The following is a 14,148-nucleotide window of genomic DNA, read 5'->3' as shown; positions in this document are numbered from 1 at the left end:
CTTCATAGTTATGATTTCACTACAGAGTACCACCTCTTTACCAAAAATAACTGTAGGAGTTTCAGGTTTCTTAGGGGTGGCAAAAATTTAAATGTAAAAAAACCCCAAACACTGAGAGTTGAAAATGATACTAGGCTTTTCTTTTCTTTTTTTTTTTTTTTGTTTTTCGAGACAGGGTTTCTGTGTAGTTTGCGCTTTCTGGAACTCATTGTAGCCAGCTGCTCGAACTCACATGATCGCCTGCTCTCCTCCGATGCTATTAAAGGCGTGCGCCACCACCGCCCGGCGATACTAGGCTTTTCTTAAACACAGCAAAATTTTAGACTTTCAGTTTATTGGATATTAAGTCTGCTTGGCAGGCAAGCTGTTTGAAATAGATTTGTGAATTCCATAAATACTCATTGAGTGACCAACTGTGTGCTGGACACAGAGTGTCAACCAGAACAGATAAAGTTCCTGTTTTCGTTGAACTGGCTTGATCTCTCCCGAGTTGGGAAGACAGAGAAGAAACAGAGCAAGAAACACGCTGGACGATGATAAACAGGCCACAGCAACCTGAAGCCAGGGTGTGGGGGACAGGGTGGCTCTTAGACATCAGGAAACCTCAGAGGTGACATTTCGGCTGAGAGTGAATGAGTGGAAGGAACCGTTGTGAAGATTGGTGAAGGGACGTTGGATAATAACGAAGACCTAGAGCAGTGGTTCTCAACCTTCCTGATCTGTGAGCCTATGAAAGTGTTGTCCAACTGCGCTGGAGTGAGCGGAGGACGGGGGGAAGGGGGGAGGATGAAGAGAGAACAAGGGGGAGTAAGAGAACAGAGGCCATGGCTGGCACAGACTGGATCATCTATGAGGTCTGTGGCAGAAGTTAACATTGTTACCCAGGAGAAAATTTGTTTTTTAATATACAAGAGATAGAAAGCCATAAGAATTCAAGCAAAAGAATAGCTTGATCTAATTTATATTTTCACTCCCAGTATCAATCTGTGTGAATCTCATGCACAGTTGTTTCTTTTTTTTCTGAGTCTGATTTACTTATTCCACTTAATGTAATATGAATTCCACCCATTTTCCTGCATGTCCTTTATAGCTAAGTAAAATATGGTTGTGTTAATGTACCACATTTCCTTAATCCAAAACTTTAAATAATTCTGGATTGCCAAATGGTAGAATGTTGAAAGGCCAAGGTAGAGTCAGGCAAAGTGGAAGATGGCTGCAGCTTTGCCAGGAGACAGCCGAGGGTAAAGGGGGTGCAGCTGGAGCCCCTGCAGTGGGCATGGCTGCAAAGGGGCCTGGCAGGAAGTGAGGACTCAAGTTAAGGGATTGTCCAGTTTAGCACAGCACGTCTGCTCAGCGCACACAGGGATGGAAAACAGTTGGGTGAAGGAGACTAGACTGGCAGGAGAGCCAAACCTGGAGAGCTGGGCTTGGCATCACTGGTAGGTAGGTAGTATTCAAGCTCTTTGGGTGACTGAGGTCTTGGTGCTGCCCTGCATTTACAGTAAGCCCTGGGAACCTCAGTCACCCCAGCCCTCATGAGAACCATGGCAAATCCAAGCAGATGTTTTGGGCATCTTGTGGGATATATAGAGTAACTCACTCTTTTTTTTTTTTTTCTTAATCTGTTTCATTTTTAGATTTTAGAAATCCTAGTTTTCTGCATCCTTCTATATTTCCATAAAAGAAAAGGAATGAAGCACATTGTGATCCTGCTCACCCTGGTGGCACTCCTTGGTAAGGACCTGCTTCGTGTTCTGAGTCTCTTCACTGTGCAAAGTCAGGAGGCTGAAGGAAAGTACCTGGGCATGTTATCCTTTCTCACTGTTTCTGTTTTCTACCTCTGACCCTCAAAAAGAAAGTCCAAATTATACAAACTATAGTTTGCATATCATTTCTCAATTTATACATATTTAATTCTTTTTCAAATACATTTAAGTTTTTTATCTTTTGCTAATTTTTTTTTCTCCCTGAGAATCTGAATGTTTTTTAAGAGAATAATTGGAAATATTGAAAGGAAGAAACTAATGTACTCAATTTGGGTCAACTTCCTTCACAAGATCTATCCTGTTTATATTCTTAACTTAAATGTGGATAACATGAAGCATAAGCATGATTCTTTTTTCTTTCATTCTTTGTTTACTTTTTGTTCCAGTGGCTCCTGGAAAGGTTGAAACCTGATGCTTAGAAAACCAACTGTATTCTACGTACTTTTTCTCAGACCCTTTCATCTCCCATCTCTCCTGATTTTCTCATACACTTATATGCCAACACTAAGATAGCTCACAGCCCATACTGAGTAATTTCTCTTAATACTTTATTTAGAACTCTGCCTTTAACCCCACCCCCTTTGCTGTAAGATGGACCATACTTAATAGACTGTACTGACGTCACTGGAGTAGGTGCACCCCACCCCATTTAGTGAGATGCTGGGCTCCCATCTTTCTACCTCATCAGTTAGTTAACTTGCTCCTCTGCACTGGAGCATTTGTGTTTATGACACTTATTTTTGGAAACAAATATCCCTACACAAAACACCATCTGCTGGAAACAGAGGGGGACTTTGTATTCATTTCAAAAGCAAACAAGAAAAGAAAAAAATGTGTACCATATAGAAAAATATTGAAAATAAAAGGAATGTTGAAATAGGAGCATAACAGAATTAAGATCAAGTTGCAAACATAAATGTAAATGAAACCAGTTTTTTAAAAGAAAGATTTTCAAATTGGACTTCAGAGAAACTCACGGTTTAATTTTCAAAATGGTTCTGAATTGGATTCAGTCCATGTGCATGAATACAACTCTGTGTGAGTTGCTTAAATAGCCACACACATACCCACTATCTTCTAGAATGAGTCCTTCCAAAGCCCCCTCCTTCTCAGGTCTCTACACCTGCCATGATTAGCACCCGGTACTAGGGCAAGGGCCTCCTTCAGGACTAGCTCCCTCTCTGATCAGCCTGGCTAGATGTGAAATGTTTTGAACGTATATACATATATACTTTACCTAGAACTGTGTAACTTATGCCTAAAGTAGAAGAAAATAGGCATCATGTTTTACTAAGTTAAAAATCAGGCAGAGAACATTAAAGGTGACAAGTAGAGGCATTCTGAGAAGAAGAGTCACATCTAGCTGGGCAAGGTAATGCACACCTTTAATCCTAGCACTTGGGAGGCAAGTGGATTTGAGGCCAGCTTGGAGTACATAATGAGTTCTAAAACAGCCAGGACTGCATAGTGAGACCCTGTCTAGAAGAAGGAGGAGGAGGGGTGGGAAGAAGAAGAAGAAAGAGGAGGAAGAAGAGAGTCTAGTCCAATGGTGCCTCATGTTGAATATGCTATGGGAAAATCTCAGAAATCTACACTAATAGAAAGGTAAGAGGTGTAGGAGACTTCTCTCTGCTTATGGAACATAAAAAGAGATATACAAATGCATTGAGATAGAAGCTCTGAATACTTAGTGTTGAACTGGACCCTTGTAGCAGGAATCTTAGAAGTTCTTATTAATAAAATCAAACCTGAGCCAGGTATTGGGGTGAACTGCAAGATCAGAGAACCAGAACAAGCCACAGCTAACCTCACCTGGCCGGATCCTCAGCTGGTCTTGTTTCCTCAGACTGGAAGCTTCTGTGTCCTCATCCCAATGGCTCTCACCTGAACTGCTGCTCGAAAGCCTGAAGCTTAACCAGCTAAAAACTTAACCAGCCAAATGCTGCTAGTTCCTGGTTCTCATGCCTTATATACCTTTCTGCTTTCTACCATCACTCCCTGGGATTAAAGGCATGTGTCACCATGCTTGGCTGTTTCCTTGAACACATGGCTTTCTGCCTCTGGAATGCTAGGATTAAAGGCTTGTGCTACCACTGCCTAACCTCTATGTTTAATATTGTGGCTGTTCTGTCTCTGACCCCAGATAAGTTTATTAGGGTGCACAATATTTTGGGGAACACAATACCACCACAGACCCTCTAATATTGAACTACACAAAGTGCAAACCCAGACTGAATTGCAGCATATATATTCAAGATCATTGTGAAAATACTTAATATTAAAACCTACAATTGCCGGGCGGTGGTGGCGCACGCCTTTAATCCCAGCACTCGGAGGCAGAGCCAGGCGGATCTCTGTGAGTTCGAGGCCAGCCTGGGCTACCAAGTGAGTTCCAGGAAAGGCGCAAAGCTACACAGAGAAACCCTGTCTCGAAAAAACAAAAACAAAAAAAAAAAAAAAAAAAAAACAAAAAAAAAAAACTATGATCATAATACTATGGCTCAGTGTTTAAGAACACTTGCTGCTCTTCCAGAGGACCTGAATTTGATGGACCTCCTCCTCCTTCTTCTAGATAGGGTCTCACTATGCAGTCCTGGCTGTTTTAGAACTCATTATGTACTCCAAGCTGGCCTCAAATCCACTTGCCTCCCAAGTGCTAGGATTAAAGGTGTGCATTACCTTGCCCAGCTAGATGAGACTCTTCTTCTCGTAATGCCTCTACTTGTCACCTTTAGTGTTCTCGGTGTGATTTTTAACTTATGGATGGCTCACAGCCATGGAGCTCCATTTTCAGGGGATCTGATGCCTTCCTTTGCCTTTGCAGGCATCAGCATGCAAGTGGGACAAAATGCCCATACATATAAAATTAAAATTAAAAAACAAAAAAGCACACATGAGGCAAAGTTGGAGGTGAGTGAGAGGGAGTGAAATTACATGGGTAGCCTTGTCTTCATTGTTGATCTGATACTGATTGTGTGATAAATCAAAATGTCTGTAATCCTAGTACTTCAGATATGCAAGCAGAAGAATCGGGAGTTCAAGGCCAGAATCATCTATATACTTGAGCTTGAGACTAATATGAGCTACATGAGACCCTATCTCAAAAATAAGAAAAAACACAAGAAATGGAAAGGCAGAGCAAAAGGGCTTCCAATCTGGTGTACATCATTTACACACACACACACACACACACACATACACACACACACACACACTTTTTTAAATCTTTTTTCCATTTATTGAAAATAGGTTTTATTTTTTCCTCATACAATACATCCTGATTACAGTTTCCCCTCCCTCTATCCTCCCAGTTCCTCCCCACCTCCCTTCACATCTGGATTCACTCCCTTTCTGTCTCTCATTAGAAAACCAACAGACTTCTAAGGGATAATAATAAAATAAGATGTAATAAAGTAAAATATAATAAGATAATACAAAACCCAACCCATCAGAATTGGACAAAACCAACAGAAGGAAGAGAGCCCAAGGAAAGGCACAAGAAAGAGAGACTCTGTCACCCACCCATGCAGGAATCCCATGAAAGCACTGAACTGGAAGGCAGACCCATGTCAGCCCTGCGCATGCTTCCTCAGTCGCTATGAGTTCAAATGTGTTCTGATCATGTTGGCTTAGGGGGCCTTGCTTTCTGGGGGTCCTCCATCCCCTCTGACACTCACACTCTTTCTGCCTCCTCTTCCACAGGGTTCTCTGAGCCCTGAAGGGAGGAATTAGATGGAGACCCCCATTTAGGGCTGAATGTTCCAAAGTCTCTCATTCTCTGCATAGTGTCTGGCTGTGTGTCTCTGTATTTGTTCCCATCTGCTGCAGGAGGAAGCTTCTCTGAGGAGCAAGGCACTGATCTATGAGTAGAACAGAATGGCATTAGGTGTCATTTTTATTGCTACTTTTATTTTAGACCAGTAGCATTTGGGTTCACCCTGTGTTCCAGGCTATCTATTCTCAGGTTCTTAGTCACCCAAGCAGCATTGGGTATCAATGCCATCTCTGGAGTGGGCCTTAAGTCAAATCAGATATTGATCGGTCACTCCCACAAGCTTTATGTCACCATCACCCTAGCATTTCTTGCAGGCAGGACACTATTGTAGATCAGAGGGTTTGTGGCTGACTTGTGTTTACATTTCTTTTGGTAATGTACAGAGTACCTTCCTGTGCTAGATGCTAGAACGAAGGAGTAAAGGCTCTGTGCAGGCACCAGCTCAGCTTTTCCATGTTCAGTGAGCTGTGTAGGTGTTGTCCTCAGCAATAGGGAGCTGTCACTTGTGGAGAGCAACCTAAGTCTTGGTAACATCCTGGGTTGTTTGGGGGTTCCTATGGAACCCCTTTGGCCAACAACTCCATTAGGTGTAACCCAATCCCAAGACTGGAAACTTCATTTGATGAGAGGAGACGGACAGTTGGGGCTCTGTCTCTCCCATTAGTTGGCGATCACTTTCATATATGTATATGTTTTAGGAAGCTTCTACTGTACTAGGTTTCCAAACTACCCCTCAAATGCCCCCTAATTTTAGAGACTTTAATTATAAATTGACAATGTATAGCTATATAAACTTATGGGATATAGGGGTGTGTAGCTGGAGAGTTTTCTCTCCGAGTCCCGCCAAGCCCTGGTAGTCCTATAGTCCATTTATAAAATAAACACACAGACGCTTATATTACTTATAAACTGTATGGCCATGGCAGGCTTCTTGTTATCTATCTGAAACATATCTATGTATATCTAGAAAACTTAACTAACATGTTACAAGTTTGACTATCATAGAAGACTAATTATTAATATGTATTTCTTAATTATCCTTTACAATCTAAATGAGTTACATAAACATAATAAACATAATATCTCAAACAAGAATAGAAATATATATATATACATATATATATACAGTATAACAAAATTAAGTTTAAACTTGTATCAATAGACTAAAATCTATACCAATGTAAAACATTTTGAACATAAACTAAAATCTATACCAATGTAAAACATTTTAAACAAGTTGTTGCTCTTTAAAATAGGTTCAGCAATTTATCCTTTTATTCTATCATATCTATATCACATCCCCTTTTCTTCTTTATAAAGATTGTATTTATAATCAACCTGTTTTAAATAAAAATATTGGTTTTTCTCTGTCCCACACCAGAGGGCTCTTCTGATTTGGGACACAAGCATCTCTTAACCTTTTTTTTTTTTTTTTTTTTTTTTTTTTTTTTAGCACTATGCCTGGCTTTAGAGAAGGAATGAGCCAATTCCATCTCCAAAGCCAGCTTGGCATATTTGGGAATTTGCTTCTCTTACTACTTCCTGCTGGAGGGGGGAGCTGTATCTTATGGGGACACAAAGAAAATTTTAGGATCATGGAGTAGTCTGTGAGGGTGTATCGTCTGAGCCACTTGCCTTGAATCCTATCTGGATGTTGGATCATCTGGGCCATGGTGTCATTGGAGACCTTTCAGGGGGTCTTGACTGGTCAAACCTGATGTATCTTAATCTGGAACAAATCCATAGCCTCTGGCTTTCTGTAGATACAAAAGCAGAGCCTCCTTTCCAAAGCAACATATCCTTACATCTAAATTTTGAAGTCAAGGTACCTTTAAAATATACATTTTGGCATAACTCAACAGCTTTTACAATCAAATGTTTTTCTTCAGTTACGAATATCAAAGAGAACATAATCCAGATTCTCTGTGTGATAGCCATCTTTATGTGGTTTATTTTTTATATTACCTTTATTGTCTCTTTAAAGACTTTATTTTAAAAACTATCTATTTGTTTATATAACTGTATATATATATTCCTTTCTCTCTCTCTTTCAAGCCTACATACATTTTTACATACATTGTAAACTATTTTATCTGAATCAGTCTTATTGTGAACCTATTGCTTTAAACTGCAGCATTCTAAGACTGAAATGGCGCTGTGGCTATTGGCTCCGCCCACTTTAGCTTCCCAACATGGCGGTGGTATGTTTTCCGCCAGCTCTGGGAGCCATCAACTCTCAGAAATAGTGGGTCTATGTTTCTATCAAAGCAGGATGTAGCCCAGAAACCTCTTTTTTTGTTTTGTACTAGCAAAGGCTAAATCCACCAGGCAGGTTAATGTGCCACTTGCTGAGGCCTCATTCCCATCATACTGCAGGTCAAGCACGCACTCCAGGAACCCGCCATAGCAGCTCAAACATGCAGGCTGCCACTAACTTAAAAGAGACAACTAGGAACTGTTTTTTGCTCTGTTTTAGAATCTTTTTTCTCAGGTTTTAGGTGGAAACTCTTGCCAACCCATTGAGCGCCATTTGTAGCTGGAGAGTTTTCTCTCCGAGTCCTGCCAAGCCCCAGCAGTCTGACAGCCCACTTATAAAATAAACACACAGACACTTATATTACTTATAAACTGTATGGCCGTGGCAAGCTTCTTGTTATCTACTTCTTCTATCTTAAATTAATCCATTTCTATTAATCTATAAATTGCCACGTGGCTCGTGGCTTACCAGTACCTTATATCTCGCTTGTCATGGTGGCAGCTGGCAGCATCTCTCTGACCCAGCCTTCCACTTCCCAGAATTCTCCTCTCTCCTTGTCCCACCTGTACTTCCTGCCTGGCTACTGGCCAATCAGAATTTTATTTATCAAATTGATATCCACAGCAGGGGTGTTATGATTTATGAACACTGTTGTAATGATCACACTGATAGTTAATATATCCATCACCTCAAACATTGACCATTTTTTGTGCATTGAGAGCATTTAAATTGTATTTTCTTAGCAATTTTTGAATGTCAATCTCAGGATAAATCTAGTGAGGTTCTTTTGTTTAGGTTTTGAGTTCTGTTGCAGTGTAGTGAGTATTGTTAATGACAATCTGTGACCTCCTTTCTTAGAAAAAAAATCTGAAGTCTCTATGCACAGTCCTCCCAAGGGTCAGAATGCTGGGGGATCCAGAAACCTCACCCTATTTTTAGCACACTCCGGTTGTCAATGCAAAAACAACTGAAATATTGATGGCTTTGATCAAGAGATGTTAATCTAGTATCTAGTCACCCAGGAATCCTTAGAATGGGATAAAGAACTAAGCGTTAAACTAAAAGAGCCAGAAATCAAATCAGGAATGAGCAGGATGCTGGGAGAATGTGTTGTAGCAGCAAAAGGAGTATATGTTTGTGGTTGTTGATTAAGAAAATAGAGAAAAAAGAAGAAAACATTAAAAATGTGTGTCATGAAGACTGAAACAGTGTGACAGCATGACTCCAGAAGGCTGTCTGCGGGACTGTTTCAGAAGCCTTCACACAAGGCTGTCAACACACTATTCCCCTTCAAGTGATTTCCCACAGAAATAGGCAGAATGATGGACGGATTTATGTTCAGGAAAGTTCACTGCAGCCTCATTTTAATGTAAGAGGAAAAAGGATTCAGTCTAAATCTCCAAAAATAGGAAATTGTCAAAATAAATTATACACCTCATACAAAGGCATTCTTGACAACCAATGAAAGTCTTTAGAATGCTTCATGGCACAGAAAAACGTGATGGTGATGGAAAATAGGTTTCTAAGTGTGTGGACTGTGTGAGTCGCGTGCTGTGATACATTCTTCCTTGAAAAAAGTAAAATAATGATGTGCCCAGATGTTGACAAATGAGGATGAGTACTCCGATGACAGTTGAGGCCTGGAGGGATGGCTCAGTGGTTAAGAGCGTGGCTGCCCTTCCAGAGGACCCGGGTTCAATCCCCATCACCCACATGGCAGCTCACACCTGTCTGTAACTCCAGTTCCAGGGCTTCTGACACCCTCACACAGACACGCATGTGGGCAAAACACCAATGAACATAAAATAAAAATAAATTATAAAAAAGATGACAATCCTACACAGAAAAACCCTGTCTCGGAAAACAAAACAACAACAACAAAAAAAGATGACAATTGATTTTTTTTTTCCAGACAGGGTTTCTCTGTGTAGCCTTGGCTGTCCTAGAACTCACTCTGTAGACCAGGCTGGACTCAAACTTATACAGCTCTGCCTGCCTCTGCCTCCCAAGTACTGGGTTAATGGTGTGACAATTGATTTTTATTTTCCTTTCCAAGCTTTCTTGCATTTTCTAATTTTTAAATGAACATATATGTTTTTATAGATTTTTTATTAAGAATTTTTTTATTCATTTTATATACCAACCACAGATCCCCCTCTTACCCCTCCTCCCACCCTCCCCCAGCCTTCCATCCTGGCCTACCCCTATCTCCTCCTCTGAAAAGGTAAGGCCTTCCATGGGGAATCAGCAAAGCCTAGTACATTCAGCTGAGGCAAGTCCAAGCCCCTCCCCCTATATCAAGGCTGTGCAAGGTGTCCCACCATAGGTAATGGGCTCCAAAAAGCTGGCTCAGGCACCAGGGATAGATCCTATTCCCACTGCCAGGGGGCCCTTAAACAGACCAAGCTACACAATTGTTTCACTTATGCAGAGGGCCTAGTCTAGTTCCATGCAGGCTCCACAGCTGTTGGTCTAAATTTCATGAGTTCCCATGAGCTTGGTTCAGTTGTCTCTGTAGGTTTCCCCATCATGATCTTGATGCCCCTTGCTCATAGTGCTGTGGATATCACTCTATGTAAATAAAACACTGATGGCCAGTGACCAGGCAGGAAGTATAGGCGGGACAAAGAGAGAGGAGAATTGGGGAAACAGGAAGAAGGAGGAGAGACTGCAGCCACCGCCAGGAGAAGAGCATGTAGAGACGCCGGTAAGCCACCAGCCACGTGGCAAGCTATAGATTTATAAAAATGGGTTAATTTAAGATAAAAGAACAGTTAACAAGAAGCCTGCCATGGCCATACAGTTTATAAGTGATATAAGTGTCTGAGTGATTATTTTATAAGTGGATTGTGGGACTGCGGGGCTTGGGGAACCTGGAGAGAAGCCCTCCAGCAACAAATGGCGCCCAACGGCTCGCGTTTCCACCTTAAACCTGAGAATATTTAATAACCAATTCTAAACAGAGCCAAAACCAGGTTCCTGCTTCTTGTCTCATACGGCAGCTAGATGTGGCAAAACGCAAGTTTGGACACTGGCGGGTTCCTGGCGGGTGCGTTTGACCGGCAGTATGGCGGAAATGAGGCATCTGCCAGCGGCAAATTAAGCTGTGTGGTAGATTTAGTCTTTACTAGTATTTAAAAAAAAAAAAAAAAAAAAAAAAAGAGGTTTCTGGGCTACACGCTGCTTTGATAAAAGCTTAGACCCACTATTTCTGAGACTTGATGGCTCCCAGAGCTGGCGGAAAACGTACCACTGCCATGTTGGGAAGCTGAAGTGGGCGGAGCCAGCAGCCACAGCGCCGTTTCAGGCTTACAATGGTACAGTTTAAAGCAATAGGCTCAAGGCTCAAGGTAATATAAAACATAAGCCACATAAAGATGGCTACCATACAGAGAATCTGGATTATGTTCTCTTTGATATTCATAACTAAAGAAAAACATTTGATTACAAAACCTGTTGAGTTATGCCAAAATGTATATTTTAAAGGTACCTTGACTTCAAAATTTGGATATAAGGATATGTTACTTTGGAAAAGAGGTTCTGCTTTTGTTTCCACAGAAAGCCAGAGGCTGTGGACTTGTTCCAGATTAAGATACATCAGGTTTCACCAGCCAAGACCCCTGAAAGGACTCCGATGACACCATGGCCCAGATGATCCAAAATCCAGATCGGTTTCAAGGCAACTGGTTCACACAATACAGCCTCACGGACTACCCCATAGGTCTAAAATTTTCTTTACATCCCCATAAGATACAGCGCCCCCCTCCAGCAGGAAATAGTAAGAGATGCTACGCCCAAATTCCCAAATATACCAAGCTGGCTTTAGAGGTGGAATTGGCTCACTCCCCCTCTAAACCAGACATATTGCTTTAAAAAAAAAAATGGTTAAGTGATTCTTCTGTCCCAAATCAGAAGAGCCCTCTGGTGTGGGACAGAGAAAAACCAATATTTTTATTTAAAACAGGTTGATTATAAATGTGATCTCTTTCTAAAAAAGAAAAGGGGATATGATATGGATATATAGGATATGGAGATGATAAGATAAAAGGGTAGATTAATGAACCTACTTTTAAAGAACAACTTGTTTAAAATGTTTTACATTGGTATAGATTTTAGTTTATGTTTAAAATGTTTTACATTGGTATAAATTTTAGTTTATTGATACAAACTTGAAGTTAATTTTGTTATACTGTATATATATATATATATATATATTTCTATTCTTGTTTGAGATATTATGTTTATGTAACTCATTTAAAATTGTAATGGATAATTAAAAATAGATTAATAATTAGTCATCTATGATAATCATATTTGTAGCCATGTTAGTTAAGTCTTCTAGGTATACATAGATATATTTCAGATAGATAGGTAATCTTCAAACACTTCATAGACCTAGAGAATATGGCATTTAAATAACTTAGAATTCTGTTGACGTGAGACACAATTGCTCCTGGCTGCACCAATTGATCCCGAGAGAATGTTGGCTTCTAAGACATTTCCATTTGGAAGTTTGTCTTTTGGCACAAAATGGCCTACTGGGCAAAGAACTGCCCTTGCCTTGATGGCTGACAGTACAAATGCAATGCTGTCCTTTCTGGACAAGTGGGACACAAGGAAAGCGACCACTGTACTCTGCCAAGACAGGGTAAGATGGTCTCTTAAAATTCCTGCTTCTAAAAATGGTCTGTCAGATACTCTAGGCCTGTAGCCAATTTGAATGCACCAACAATGCTGAGAGACATTAGGTGACTGTCCAGGCTGCCAGCTGTCTTGGTCTACTCTTGCAAGATTCCCGAAAGTTGCTTGCATCCATCTACCATTTCTCAGGTACCATTATGTTCCTTCTCAGGTCTTTGATGTGGTTGAAGACTAGATAGTCGTAATTTCCTCAGTTATGATAAAAGATAAGTTAGCTATAAAACCTTAAACTCACAAATATAAGATAGATAGGACATCTTCTTTAATATTGTAACTATAATTCTTGCTTGGTAATTGTTTTGTTATATGTAATTTTACCATGTTAAAGTTAAAACCTTCCTTTTTAAAAAAAAGAACAAAGGGGAAGTGCTGTGGATATCACTCTATGTAAATAAAACACTGATGGCCAGTGACCAGGCAGGAAGTATAGGCGGGACAAAGAGAGAGGAGAATTGGGGAAACAGGAAGAAGGAGGAGAGACTGCAGCCACCGCCAGGAGAAGAGCATGTAGAGACGCCGGTAAGCCACCAGCCACGTGGCAAGCTATAGATTTATAAAAATGGGTTAATTTAAGATAAAAGAACAGTTAACAAGAAGCCTGCCATGGCCATACAGTTTATAAGTGATATAAGCGTCTGAGTGATTATTTTATAAGTGGATTGTGGGACTGCGGGGCTTGGGGAACCTGGAGAGAAGCCCTCCAGCAACACATAGAATCCCTCTTCCTCCTCTTTGACTAGACTTCTGGACTTCTTGGTGCTTGGCTGTGAATCTCTTCATCTGCTTCCATTAGTTACTGGAGAATGGCTCTATGATACAGTTAGGGTATTCACTGATCTGATTACTGGAGTAAGCCAGTTCAGGCACCCTCTCCTCTATTGCTAGTAGTCTAAGCTGGGGTCATCCTGTGGATTCCTGGGAACTTCCCTCGTACTAGGTTTCTCCCTGTCTCCATGATTTCTCCCTATATCAAGATATCTCTTTCATTGCTCTCCCACTCCATCCCTGTTCCAGCTCGACCATCCTGTTCCCTTATGTTCTCATCCCCTATCCCCTACCCTCCATTGCCCCCCTTGCTCCCAGATTACTCAGGAGATCTCATCTATTTCCCCTTCCCAGGGTGATCCATGCATCTGTCTTAGGGTCCTCCTTGTTACCTAGCTTCTCTGGAGCTGTGGGTTTTAATCTGGTTATCCTTTGCTTTACATCTACTGTCCACTTATGAGTGAGTACATACCATGTTTGTCTTTCTGAGTTAGGTTACCTCACTCAGGATGATATTTTCTAGTTCTGTCCATTTGCCTGCAAATTTCATGAGGTCATTGTTTTTTACTGCTGAGTAGTACTCCACTGTGTATATGTACCACATTTTCTTTATCCATTCTTTGGTTGAGAGACAACTAGGTTGTTTCCTGGTTCTGGCTATTACAAATAGTGCTGCTATGAACATAGCTGAGCAAGTGTCCCTGTGGTATGATTGAACATTCTTTGGGTATATGCCCAAGTGGTATCATTGGGTCTTGAGGTAGAATGATTCCCAATTTTCTGAGAAACCACCATACTTATTTCCAAAGTGGCTGTTCAAGTTTGCACTCCCACCAACAGCGGAGGAATGTTCCCCTTGCTCTACCTCCTCTCTTTTATAGATA

At 40.9% G+C, this 14,148-nt stretch overlaps 1 protein-coding gene across 4 annotated transcripts in view; it reads left to right on the top strand.

The window, feature by feature from the left end:
• Nipal2 (NIPA like domain containing 2) overlaps positions 1-14,148 on the top strand; it is a 96,690-nt gene that overhangs the window by 71,987 nt on the left and 10,555 nt on the right. For all 4 annotated transcript variants that reach the window (XM_028884467.2, XM_028884466.2, XM_028884465.2 and 1 more), the window contains one exon: positions 1,638-1,734. In XM_028884467.2, coding sequence (XP_028740300.1) covers positions 1,638-1,734 — 97 coding nt within the window. The remainder of the gene's footprint in view (positions 1-1,637; positions 1,735-14,148) is intronic.

This window comes from Peromyscus leucopus, chromosome 20 (assembly GCF_004664715.2).
Source record: "Peromyscus leucopus breed LL Stock chromosome 20, UCI_PerLeu_2.1, whole genome shotgun sequence".
In the NCBI taxonomy this organism is placed as follows: Eukaryota; Metazoa; Chordata; class Mammalia; order Rodentia; family Cricetidae; genus Peromyscus; species Peromyscus leucopus.
This window is presented reverse-complemented; position numbering and strand designations above follow the sequence as displayed.